This window comes from Salvelinus namaycush, chromosome 27 (genome assembly GCF_016432855.1).
Source record: "Salvelinus namaycush isolate Seneca chromosome 27, SaNama_1.0, whole genome shotgun sequence".
NCBI classification, from domain to species: Eukaryota; Metazoa; Chordata; class Actinopteri; order Salmoniformes; family Salmonidae; genus Salvelinus; species Salvelinus namaycush.
In genome coordinates, this window is record NC_052333.1 from 29947824 (window position 1) to 29961618 (window position 13795).

The window sequence follows — 13795 nt, forward strand, 5'->3', positions numbered from 1 at the left end:
AGGTTAAATAAAATATTTATTAAATTAACCAACCAGTGGTTTGGATCTTTAACTTTATCTTTTGGTGATAAAACAAGTGTTGTCCGTGACATTTTGAAAGTGATATTCCTTATGTTCTAAACTGTCTATTTATTGATAAATGCAAACTTTGTAGGATCAACAAAGGAAATGTATTTATTACATTAAAGTAACCAAATCTAAGTGACAAACCAAAGCAGCATATAATTCACACTTGTTTTATGCTATCTCCATAATTACTCGTTAGGAAATTATTTTGGTAATAAACAAGCGACATTTCAATATTAGAGGAACCAGAAGAACCCTATAAGACTTGAGTTGGATATCACTGAATTATTCAACCATCCAAATTGCAAGTTGAAGAAGAGATGACAGAAGTGTTGATATCAATCTAGACTTACTTCCCTTAGGCAGCATTGACTTCTTAACGTCCTCCTCACTGCCTATGTCTGAGGACCCTTCGTTCTGGCTGCCTTTACCTGAAATAGTGGCAGAGGGAAACTGTCTTTCTACAATCTCAAAGTAATTAGGAAACAAATACAATCTCAGTCTTGGATTTATATTAAGTATGGACACATGACTGTAAGTCGCTTTGGATAAAAGCGTCTGCTTAATGTATTTTATTTTTATTATGGGTCAACGGATATTAGATTACCAGAGTCTGATGAGGTTCTGCTTTCATCATCTTTGGATAAGAAAAGGGAGAAAACAGTCACTCATTTCATTCCAGATAATACTTAGTAAAGTAAAGTTTCAGTACAAGAAGATCATGTTGTAATAGGAGTTGAATGAATGACTAAAGTGTTTCAGACGTATTCAAAACCCAAAGGGAAATCTAAACAGTATTGGTTGTTACATAGAACACCTTTTTAAGTTTGATGACCGGATTGTTGTTCTGATATTAAAGCATCATATTGTCCTTATAACTAATGTCAAAAGTATGTTATATGTAACATTCAACCATTATGTTGATAAATGACATGTACAGTGCATTTGGAAAGTATTCAGACCCCTTCCCTTTTTACCACATTTTGTTAAGTTTCAGCCTTATTATAAAATTGATAAAATTACATTTGTTTCTCATCAATCTACACACAATACCCCATAATGAAAAAGCGATACATTTTTAGCTAATTTTATAAAGATAAAAATAACAGAAATACCTTATTTACCCAAGTATTCAGACCCTTTGCTATAAGAATCGAAATTGAGCTCAGGTGAATCGTATTTCCATTAATCATCCTTGAGATGTTTCTACAACTTGATTGGAGTCCACCTGTGGTAAATTCAATTGATTGGACATGATTTGGAAAGGCACACGCCTGTCTATATAAGGTCCCACAGGTGACATGTCCGAGCAAAAATCAAGCCATGAGGTCAAAGGAATTGTCCTGGGGAAGGGTACCAAAAAAATGTCTGCTGCATTGAAGGTCCCCAAGAACAGTGGCCTCCATCATTCTTAAAAGGAAGAAGTTTGGAACCACCAAGACTCTTCCTAGAGCTGATCGCCTGGAGAAGGGCTTTGGTCAAGGAGGTGACAAAGAACCTAATGGTCACTCTGACAGAGCTCCAGAGATCCAATGTGGAGATGCGAGAACCTTCCAGAAGGACAACCACACTCTACCAATCAGGCCTTTATGGTAGTGGCCAGATGGAAGCCACTCCTCGGTAAAAGGACATGACAGCTTGCTTGGAGTTTGCCAAAAGGCACTTAAAGGACCATGAGAAACAAGATACTCTGCTCTGATGAAACCAAGATTGAACTCTTTTGCCTGAATGCCAAGCGTCACGTCGTGGCATGGTGGTGGCAGCATCATTCTGTGGGGAGGATTTTCAGCGGCAGGGACTGGGAGACTAGTCAAAATCGAGGGAAAGATGAGCGGAGCAAAGTACAGAAAACCTCAGGACCTCAGACTGGGGCAAAGGTTCACCTTCCAACAGGCCAACAACCCTAAGCACACAGCCAAGACAACGCAGGAGTGGCTTCGGGATAAGGCTCTGAGTGTCCTTGAGTGACCCAGCAGGAGCCCAGACTTGAACCTGATCAAACATCTCTGGAGACATGAAAACAACTATGCATCGACGCTCCCCATTCAACCTGACAGTGCTTGAGAGGATCTGCAGAGAAAAACCAAATACAGGTGTGCCAAGCTTATAGCGTCATACCCAAGAAGACTCAAGGCTGTAATCGCTGCCAAAGGTGCTTCAACAAAGTACTGAGTAAAGGGTCTGAATAGTTATGTTAATGTATTAATTTAGTTTCACATTTTCCATAATTTGCAAAAATGTCTAAACCTGTTTTTGCTTTGTCATTATGGGGTATTGTGGTGTTTGGTTTAGAGAATATGAAATATACTAATTCAAGTCGCTGATGGAGCGCTAAGGTTAAGCGGGTCTACACAAGAAGTTAAGGGTTATAGGAGGAAGGTATATAGTGGGTGCAACTAAGCTTGGAATGTGTTGAGTGCAGGGAACACGATCGCATGTAGCAGTACTGATAAACTGTTGAAGGCTAATAGCACTTAGCTCTCTGCTTAGCAAGAATGATGCAATGTTTAGCGCTAAGGACGAGACTCCACCCAAAGTGGGGTATGAATACTACCACGGGGGAAGCCATGTCTGTGTCTGAATTACAGCTGTATCGACCCTTTGGGAAGAATTAAACTTGGTTAAGCTTCTCTAGTGACTGAGTTATTTACTCTGAAAATTAGAACCTAACAGTGTGCAGATTGAAGAGGGGGAAGAAACAATGTAATCCATTTTAGAATAAGGCTGTAACGTAACGAAATGTTGAAAAAGTCAAGGGGTCTGAATACTTTACGAATGTGCTGTATACAGACAGAGGGAGAGGCTGCGATACTAACCTCCAGTTCTCAAGCCAGGAATCACTTTGATGGGTAAAGAGAAAAATACATAGAAATGTTATAATGCATATGGATTCTGGCCGTAGGGCCCCCCCCCCTCATAGAAGTACCTTTGTTAAACTTTTCTTAACATTTAACAACAAAAACATTTCATTGTTAATTGATATTAATCAAGACCTACCAATTGTCCCTCTTCTGTGCAGAACAAACAGGACCACCGAAACCAAGATCAGAACTACAATAATGGCGATGACTGTCCCAATGACTACAGCACCGAAACTACTGCAATCACAACATTCTCCATCTGAAAAACAAAAGGCAGAGTATTTATAAAAAGCAACAATATGTAACCAGAAGCTAACATCAGTTTCCTTCCTGCTTCACTTGCACAGCTGTTGTTAGTATGCTGTTCAGTTCAAATTAAGATTGTTTCCCGTGTCAATAATACTAAACCAAATTAACCATCAATAACAACACTAAACCAAATTAACCATCAATAACAACACTAAACCAAATTAACCATCAATAACAACACTAAACCGAATTAACCGTACCCCATTTTCCCACAATTGGTTCCTTCAATGCTCTATGGCTGACAGAGCATTCATAAGTTTCCTTATCTGCCTCTGGGATCTGCACACTCATCCTGATCTGGTAGGTGTCATCATCATTGGGTAGGACTCCTGTAGACTGCACTCCATCATGTTTGGTTAATGTAACACCATTCTTCTTAATATGCATTAACACATCTTTGGGATAGAAACCTGTGGCCATGCAGGTCAGTCGGACATGTCCTGCAGTTTTGGCCTTTTTAGCAAATACATAGACCTTTGGAGGGGCTAAAGAGGGAATAAACAGAGAACATTAATATTATTTCTGATCTCACATGTACAAATGGTTGTTTTTGTTTGTTAGGCTATACTATTTAAGTACTCACAATCAGCCCTACTGAATTCGTTGTCCCCATATTCCATGAATTTGGAAAGCCAGTCCACACACTCCTTCTCCAGGTAGCCCTTGGTGTACTGGTTGAGGATCTGCACCCCGTCCCACTTCCTCTTAGTCGGCTGAGCTTGAACAACTGGGGCCACCCACTGCATAGTGACATCATCAAAGGCCAGGAAGTCGTCACCATCGTAGCTGTATTGGTCGGTGCCCTTTATGAATTTCAATGTGCCGTCACTCTGTTGGTCAATCTCACAGCCATGTTTCCACTGAAGAATATGCAAATCTGAGAGGAAAAAACAATAATGAAAAAGAAGGTTAATGACGCTTCTTTGACAATATACATGGATAACTAATGACCTACAATTTTAAAAGATTAATGGTGAGCGTAGGATAGATTGCAGGTGTTCCCTCACCAGTGCTGTTATGCATCATGCGCTTCATCAAGATATCGACATTAACTTTGAACCACTGCTCCTTGCTCTTGCGTGACTGAGTGCCTTTTTCCCAGTAGTCTGGTGGCAGCTTCTCCCTCATCCAGTCCTGTTTGGGAATCTTCTTCTTTGACACACTGTCATAGTAATCAATCTGTCTGTTGTTCATCAGACCCATGGCAGTGAACTCATGGATACCAGGCAATTCTAGTGGCTTTGACAGGGCAGTGTAGATGTAGCTCAGGGAGTAGATGTCTGTAGGGAAAAACATTTAAACATTGACATCATTTGTCTGAATTTGCCTTCTCTCCATGTTGCTCAGACAATGCTGTAAAACATGAATAGGAAATTACTTTAGGTCAAATATTTATCTCTATCATACTGTAGGTCTGTAACGGCCAACAAAATAATGTATTCAATTAATAGTGTCAAAGAGGCTCTGCATGATGTTGTCTAAATGGTAGGTGACATAAATAACAAATAAGCCCACACTAGTGCATTAGTGAGGAGTCGGACACATTCTGCAACTTATAAATCAATCTATTTCCTATTAATATATTAAAGGGATACTTCTGGATTTTGGCAATGAGGCCCTTTATCTACTTCCCCAGTCAGATGAACTCATGGATACCAGTTGTATGTCTATGCGTCCAGTATTAAGGAAGTTAGAGGTAGTTTCACAAGCCAATTTCTAACTAGTGTTTGAGCAATGACTAAAAGGCTATGGGTACAGCTAGTTAGCGTTGGCTCGCGAAAGTACATCTAACTTCCGTCATACTGGACGCAGACACCTAAAAATGGTCTCCACGAGTTCATCTGACTAATCCTGAACTATCCCTTTAAACCAACACCTAGCGACCTCATCAAAGAGTCCGGACCTCTTGGTGGAACGATTAAGGTGTTCGCTTGACAGCTGCTAGATCCAGGTTTGAGTCCCGGTCGGGGCTATCCCCCGGATTCGCTACCATATCAAGAAAATGAATCATATATATTTCCTCTTTCCTTTGTTCGTGTATTGTTTTTTGTTTGTATATTGTATTTTAAATGTGTGACTGTCCTTGTGTATAAGTGTTTTTTTTATAATTTTTTTTATTAACAAATATCAACAAACAAAAGAGGAATAGTCACATGCAAACAAGCATACATACAAACTATTTACATTGCCAGGAATCCTAAACAAACAAATCATATTCATTAATAATACAACACGTTTTAATTGCCTTTTTGTTTTTCATTTTAGTTAAAGTAGTGCCATATTGTTTAAATTCATTTATAAAGTGAAATAAGTTAGGTTTTGAATTAGACCATTTGCATTTGTGAATATGAAATTGACCTAGTATTATTAGCAGTTGAATTAAATATACTACATCTTTATCTATGTCAGAATTTCTGAAATAAATCATTATAGCAAAACCATGAAATAGACCAAACGGTCCTATTTTTTTTGTAACAAAATTCTGTATATCAATCCAAAAGATTCTACTATAAATACAGGCAAAAAACAAATGCAAAATGGTCTCCTTCTCCATTCCACAGAAATCACATTTATAGTCAATATTCAGCTTGAATCTTTCCAAAACATGTTTCACGGGATAAATTCCATGTAACATTTTAAATGAAACTTCCTTTACCTTGTTACTGATACAATATTTGTTAGCAATTTCCATGCTTTCCCCCATTGTATATCACCATAGATATTTGACCAAAATAATCTTGCTGAGGGAATTTTAGTATCACAAACAATATTCCTAATCTGTTTATTACTGTCACGCCCTGACCTTAGTATTCTTTGTTTTCTTTATTATTTTGGTTAGGTCAGGGTGTGACAAGGGGTGGTTTGTTTAGTCTTGTCTAGGGTTTTTTGTATGTCTATGGGTTTTTGACTAGTCTAGGTAGTTATATGTCTATGGTTGCCTAGATTGGTTCTCAATTAGAGGCAGCTGTTTATCGTTGTCTCTGATTGGGAACCATATTTAGGCAGCCATATTCTTTGAGTATTTCGTGGGTGATTGTCTATGTATTAGTTGCTTGTGTCTGCACTTATTATATATATAGCTTCACGTTCGTTTTATTGTTTTGTAAGTTTATTCAGTGTTCTTCGTTAATAAAAGTAACGATGTATTCATATCACGCTGCGCATTGGTCCTCCGATCCTTCTTACTACTCCTCCTCAGATGAGGAGGACGACGAACGTGACAGAATCACCCACCAAACAAGGACCAAGCAGCGTGAAAGGGAGGAACAGCACTTGGTGGAAAAATGGACCCGGGAGAAGGATGAGTGGAAAACAACCTGGGAGGAAATAGAGAGGTGGTCAATTGATCCAGGGAGAGTGCCGGAGCCCGCCTGGGATTCAATGGAACAGTGCGAGGAGGGATACAGGAAAATGGAGGAACGGAGACGATATAAAGGTACGCGGCTAGCACGGAAGCCCGAGAGGCAGCCCCAAGATTTTTTTGGGGGGTGGCACACGAGGAGATTGGCTGAGTCAGGTAGGAGACCTAAGCCAACTCCTCATGCTTACCGTGGGGAGCGTGTAACTGGTCAGACACCGTGTTATGCAGAGATACGCACGGTGTCTCCAGTGCGCTATTCTAGCACATTGCGTTCTATTCCAGCTCCTCGCATTGGCCGGGCTAGAATGAGGAGGGTGCCGGCTCAGCGATCCTGGTCTCCAGTGTACCTCCTTGGACCAGGATATCCTGCGCCGGTTTTGTGTACTGTGTCTCCGGTGAGTCTGCACAGCCCAGTACGTCCTGTGCCAGCGCCCTGCATTTGCAGGGTGAAAATAAACATCCAGTCAGGACGGGTTGTGTCAGCTATACACTCTAGACCTCCAGTGCGTCTCCACGGTCCCGTGTATCCTGTTCCTCCTCCCCACACTCGCCCTGAGGTGCGTGTACTCAGCCCGGTACCACCAGTTCCGGCACCACGCACCAGGCCTACAGTGCGCCTCCAGGGTCCAGTATGCCCTGTTCCTCCTCTCCGCACTCGCCCTGAGGTGCGTGTCCCCAGCCCGGTACCACCAGTTCCGCCACCACGCACCAGGCCTACAGTGCGCCTCCGCCTGAGACGCCCGTCTGTCCTGAGCCACCTGAGCCGCCCGTCTGTCCTGAGCCGCCCTTCAGTCAGGAGCCGCCTGAGCCGCCCTTCAGTCAGGAGCCGCATGAGCCGCCCTTCAGTCAGGAGCCGCCTGAGCCGTTCTTCAGTCCAGAGGCGCCTGAGCCGCCCTTCAGTCCGGAGCCGCCCCTCAGTCCAGAGGCGCTCTTCAGTCCAGTGGGGCCCTTTATTAGGGTCTCCAGTCCAAGGTCGGTGGTGAGGTTTCCCGCTCCAGAGACATTATGTAAGTGGGCCGAGTCAGAGGTGGAGCGGGGTCCACGTCCCTCACCAGAACCGCCCCTGCGGAGTTATAACCACCCAGACCCTCCCATATAGGCTTAGGTGTGCGGCCGGGAGTCCGCATCTTTGGGGGGGGGGGGGGGGGTACTGTCACGCCCTGACCTTAGTATTCTTTGTTTTCTTTATTATTTTGGTTAGGTCAGGGTGTGACAAGGGGTGGTTTGTTTAGTTTTGACTTGTCTAGGGGTTTTTGTATGTCTATGGGTTTTTGACTAGTCTAGGTAGTTATATGTCTATGGTTGCCTAGATTGGTTCTCAATTAGAGGCAGCTGTTTATCGTTGTCTCTGATTGGGAACCATATTTAGGCAGCCATATTCTTTGAGTATTTCGTGGGTGATTGTCTATGTATTAGTTGCTTGTGTCTGCACTTATTATATATATAGCTTCACGTTCGCTTTATTGTTTTGTAAGTTTATTCAGTGTTCTTTGTTAATAAAAGTAACGATGCGCATTGGTCCTCCGATCCTTCTTACTACTCCTCCTCAAATGAGGAGGACGACGAACGTGACAATTACTACATTTATCTTTGATGTTAATATTGCCAATGAATATATGTTCATGTAAATCTATGTTACTTACATCAACCACAGAGGAATTTAAAAGAGATACAACCCCCCTTGGAATCGCATCAAAAACAATTGCATATTCTTTCGGGGTTATTGGAATTTTAAACTTATCAAGAAATTCCCCATATGAGAGTAGATATCCATCCTCATTCAGTAACTGACCAACCAAAATAATTGTATTGTCACGTTCCTGACCGGTTTTCTGTTATTTTGTATGTGTTTGACGGTCAGGGCGTGAGTTTGGGTGGGTAGTCTATGTTATGTGTTTCTATGTTGGTTAAAGGGTGACCTGATATGGTTCTCAATTAGAGGCAGGTGGTTTTCATTTCCTCTGATTGAGAGCCATATTAAGGTAGGTGTTTTCACATTGTTTGTTGTGGGTGGTTGTCTTCCATGTCTGTGTACGTGCACCACACGGGACTGTTTCGGTTTGTTCGTTCGTTTTATGTAGTCTGTTCCTGTTCATGCGTTCTTCGTGTATATGTAAGTTCGTTAGTTCAGGTCTGTCTACGTGCGTTTGTTATTTTGTAATTATCAAGTGTATTTCGTGTCAGTGTTCGTCTTGTCAAATAAATCATTATGTATTCATCACCCGCTGCGCCTTGGTCCACTCTCTCACCGAAAGACGACCGTTACATGTATTCTCAAACCAGTTACGAAAAAAAGAGACCTATTTTTAAATCGTATATCTTTGTTGTTCTATATAAAGTATCTGTGAGGGGAAAAATTGTGTTTATACGCTAACATCCAAGCTAAAATTGCCTGCTTATGGAATTTGGCCAACTTTACTGGGATTTTATCAACATCAAAATTACATCGAAGCAAAAATTCGAAACCACCAACAGAGTCAAATAAATACTTCGGGAAGACATTCCAAATACTGTTCAGGTTCTTAACATACCTCAGAATCCAATTTATTTTAAAAGTATTATTTAGAGTATTGAAATCTAAAACCTCAAGACCTCCTTGTTCTTGGGTATTAGTGAGAATATATTTTCGTAGATAGTGAGGCTTGTTCCTCCAAATAAAATTATAAAGCATCTTATCTAAGTCCTTTACAATTTTAGGGGATAATTCAAGTAATAACGAGACATAAACCGATCTGGATAACCCTTCAGCTTTGGAAAATAAAACACGACCGTATAACGAAATATCTCTAAGCAACCAGAGGTTCAATTTCTTCTTTGTTTTCTCAATAATGGGGTTAAAGTTTAATTCACTCCTTTGTTTTTCATCCTTGCATATAACAATTCCAAGATAAGTAACCTTATCTTTAATTGGGATACCATATACTTCCTGTAAAACACAATCCTCGAGTGGAAGTAAGACTGACTTATTGATATTAATGTTCAAACCTGAAACGAAGGAAAAGTCTTCAATACAGGAAACTGCTTTAGAAACCTCATTCCTGTCTCTTAAAAATATGGTGGTATCATCAGCCAGTTGACATAGTATAAATTCATTGCCAAGTTCTGAAACACCTTGAAAAATCCGTGAATTTCCCTTCCATTAACAAAAGCCTTGGCTCCCGCAAAGTATGCACTTTTCCCTTCCTTCCTTGCTCTCTCAATCATCGGCCACAGACGATTCCGAGCTTCTTTGTCAAATGCTGTCAGCTCCTCCTTGAACCTCAGGTTGTTCTTTTTTAAATAGTAATTTTTCTTTGCACTTTTCCATGTCATATACCTCGCTGTCCTGGAGATGAATCTCATGACCACTGGTCGTGGTGGCTGGATGTTTTCCCCATCTCTCAGCCTACCCAGGCGGTGCACTACATCCAGAGAACCTGCAACAACATTTCGCTCCTCCTCCGGGACTATTGCCCTGCAAATGTCCTTCACTCTTGCTTTGATGTTCTCGTCAGATATTTCTGCTATTCCATAAATTCGAAGATTCCATCTCCGACCATACCGGTCATTCTCGTTTACCTTCGACTCCATTTCAGTGAGTTTCTTCTCCTGCTTTGCAACCTGAATTTTCAATGTTGCGTTCTGCTGCTTCAGAGTTTTTACTTCCTCAACATTGAAATCAATCGATTTCTTCCGGTTAACGATACTGATAGTGTTCTTTTTCACCAAATCCATGATGTCATCTGCGCTTTCTTTGATTTTAGATGTGAGGATGCGGATGATGTTGCCCTGTTGCTGGCTCATTGATGGTTAACTTCTCAGCTTCTTTGGAAGTTGCTCCTTGGTTGGGGTATTCGGGTATGATTCACAACTTAACTACACACGCTGAAACTGTTCGATAGCTAGCTTGTTTGTTGGAAATCGTCAAAAATATATTTCAATGGTTTGATTAATTACAAAATTATTCAAAATAGCTACATTGTATGGTTAGATATCATTTTTTGTGAAAAAACAAACAAATTGCAACTGCAGTCTAAAACCATAAACTTTGTGTCACCCCCTCTCATGCCACCATCTTGAGCGCCCCCCCCCCCCACCCAAACTAAGTGTATAAATGTTTTGTTAGTTGTCATGATGTTTTTTTTGTTGCACCCCAGGAAGACTAACGTTAGCTGCTGCTAAACAAATAAACAAATGTGTGTAAAATTGCAGTAGTCATTATCAGTATATAGACTACCGTATAATTGCAAACACATTACAAACATATAAAAACTTATTTGCACATGATCTACTTTGTGATTAAAAAAAAAAGTAGATAATGCTATGCCTTGTTGGTCTAAGCAAAGTAAAAAAAGCTCATTAATGTATTAATGTTTCCTTACAAATGTGTGTTGTTATTGCACCGTGCCTGGCCTGTAACTGCGCAATAGCTTTCCAGTAAGCGATACAATGGATGAAGGAACGGGCGTAAAGGTCGACTAAAAATGCTACAATGCAATTACAACAAGTAGACTATTATGCTAATAGACCACAGCAGTATATATATGGTAAGCGATTTTAAAAGTAATATTTTTTATTATTATTTTGCCACGTCTGGCTGTAAACGTTTACTTTCACTTTTGATATCGAGTACACAACTTACCGCTTTGGCTCAGGCAAATACATTCTAGTGAAAAATATAAAACAAGAAACATCAAATTAGGTCTATACATCTTGCTAATTATTTTCTTCAGCTATATCCTTATTATAGTATTTGTCGATGTAAAGTTCCTTCAGAAATATATGTTGCGTTGCGTTCCTTGACCTTTGAAGAGTATTTCTAGCCAATAGTGATGGGTCGTTCGTGAACGAGTCTGCTCTAAGAGCTGACTCTGACTCTCTCCACAGTGGCCAGAGAATGGCAAGTAGATGGAAAAGTGGTCTGTTGTGTTAGCGACAATGCAGCTAACATAACCAAAGCCATGAAAATGTTTAAATGGACCCATCATCCATCTTGCCCACACAATCAACCTGATTGTAAGAGATGCTCTGAAGATGATGAAGCTACTGTGGACAAAGTGAAAGCAGCTGTGGAACACTTCCACAGGAACACAGTAGGTGCTGAAAACTAAAGTCTACACAACGCCAGATGGGGATGCCTGAGCTGAAGCCTAAACAAGACTGCACTACAAGGTGGAATTCAACATTTTATATGTTGAAGTGGTTTCTTGAGTCAAAGGATGCCATCATATCTACCCTGGCCATTGTCAATGCACCTGTTGATGCTCTGACCCAAGAGGAATGGGAGGTGGTGGAGGAGGTGTGCAGAGTCCTGGAACCCTTTGAGAAGGTCACTGTGGAGATCAGTGGAGAGAGGTACAATAAGCAGTTATTACTACATCATTATTTAATCCAGTATTATATATGTATATGAGCAGTAGATGAGAATGTAGTGTCAGTAGACAAAACATGAACCTGAACTAATAAGTTACTGTACTCTCTTTTCAGCTATGTGACAACCTCAAAAATGATACTCCTGTGTAAGGGTCTGCAGCAAATCACAGCCAGCCACCAGAGAGAAGCAAATGTAACCACAGGACATGTGACAGAGTTGATGGACATCCTATGTTCATCAATGGACAGAAAGTTCCACCAAATGAAATATAATCACGTGCTATCAGAAACCGCTGCACTTGACCCCAGGTTTAAGAAGTTAGCCTTCAGTGATGCCAGAACAATTGATGAGGCTCTTCAAAGAATAACCTCAGCAGCAGGGAGGGACAGCCCCAGCAGTCAGCTGGCTCAGCCACCAGGGCAACAGGAAGAAGAGGGATCAGATGGAGTAGAAGCACCAGTAGTAGTGCCACAAACGTCTACTGTTTGGATGATGTTTGGCGAGAGAGCAACTGGGGATGCAGTACGAAGGAATCTCTCAGCAGATGCCGTAATGGAGGTCCGATCCTATTTGGAGAAGCAGATCCTCTGAGCTGGTGGAAGAACAAGGCCTCTGTCTACCCACGTCTTACTAAATTCATGACAGGGAGACTCTGCATAGTGGCCACATCCGTTCCCTCTGAGAGGGTCTTCTCAAAAACGGGACAAATAATTTCTGACAGAAGAAACCGCATCAGCCTATGGAAAGTGAGGCAGCTTGCATTTCTGAATGCTAATCTCCCATAAAAGCTAAATCTGGTCAGCATTGCTGTGTGCTGCTGGTTATTACATGGCAATAAAGAAGAGAGAAAAGAGGAACCAGTTTAATGTTTTAAGTGGGATGCTGCAGTTTTGCACATTATTTACTTTTCTTTGATATGGTGTAATATTATATTATGCCGTTCAGATTGTATTCGTTTTGAATTGTTAAATTTATATGCACTTTGTTTATATACATTTAAAAAGTTATACTTTAAATGCAAATGTTAAATAACATTCCTTTTCATAACAAACCAATGCATTGTTAAATACATTGTGGTTAAGGTAGAGTATGATTTCATTTAATCATTTAATTAGAATTGTTTTAACACCAATCATAGTCAAACTATCGCAAACTGTTTGACTTGAAAAAAATACGAAACATATATAGCAGTTTGGGAGCCAAAACATTCGGCTCTTTTTGGTAAGCTGAGCCGAACGAGCCGACTCACTGAAAAGAGCCGGAATGCCCATCACTACTAGCCAATGATTTTCTAGGGCTGAAATTAACCTAGCTGTTGTCAGGTAAAATAGAGCGTAGGGGGTTTCCGCGAATGTATGCTGTTGCGTCATACTGAAGAAAAATAGACTATGACGATATAGTAACATATGTTTTACTTGAAATCAAATATTTAATAAAGTCTGTAGTATAAGTTGTGAAGGACGGTTTTGTTCTCTTTCTAACAAAAATATATGCCTTATAGAAATAGGACATGTTAATCACAAAACATAGCGTGATTGCAGAAAAGCTGTTGATAATCTAGGGTGTCGAATGTGCTAACCACGAGGTTGAGACAAGATGGAAAATTCTCAGCTACACAACAAACACTTCCGGATATCTGGATCCTGTGTGCTGTGCGACTGGGACCAGTTTAGGCACCACCGATAGGCTAGCAAGTTTAAACCACGCTAAGCCTCTACTGTGATAGGCCAACTCTGGAACTACCTCGTCCCAGTATAAAAGAAAACGTCTGTACTATTCTAGTCAGTTCTCTGCCTTACCCTGCGTGGTGATAGTGAACCCGTATATACGAAAATTGCATTTACC

The 13795-nt window shown here is 40.8% G+C and overlaps 1 protein-coding gene across 4 annotated transcripts in view; it reads right to left on the minus strand.

Annotated features, from left to right (window-relative positions):
- The window catches only part of LOC120022425 (major histocompatibility complex class I-related gene protein-like), a 61457-nt gene extending 50045 nt beyond the window's left edge, over positions 1 to 11412 (minus strand). The window contains exons 1-8 of one of the 4 annotated variants that reach the window (XM_038966312.1): positions 11219 to 11412; positions 4244 to 4516; positions 3820 to 4113; positions 3437 to 3721; positions 3064 to 3186; positions 2883 to 2906; positions 674 to 703; positions 420 to 497 (exon numbers count right to left, since the gene is read on the minus strand). In XM_038966312.1, coding sequence (XP_038822240.1) covers positions 420 to 497; positions 674 to 703; positions 2883 to 2906; positions 3064 to 3186; positions 3437 to 3721; positions 3820 to 4113; positions 4244 to 4516; positions 11219 to 11288 — 1177 coding nt within the window. In that variant the 5' untranslated portion in view covers positions 11289 to 11412. The remainder of the gene's footprint in view (positions 1 to 419; positions 498 to 673; positions 704 to 2882; positions 2907 to 3063; positions 3187 to 3436; positions 3722 to 3819; positions 4114 to 4243; positions 4517 to 11218) is intronic. The other 3 variants (XM_038966316.1, XM_038966314.1, XM_038966315.1) reach the window with 3 other exon arrangements.
- Between the last annotated feature and the right edge of the window lie 2383 nt (positions 11413 to 13795).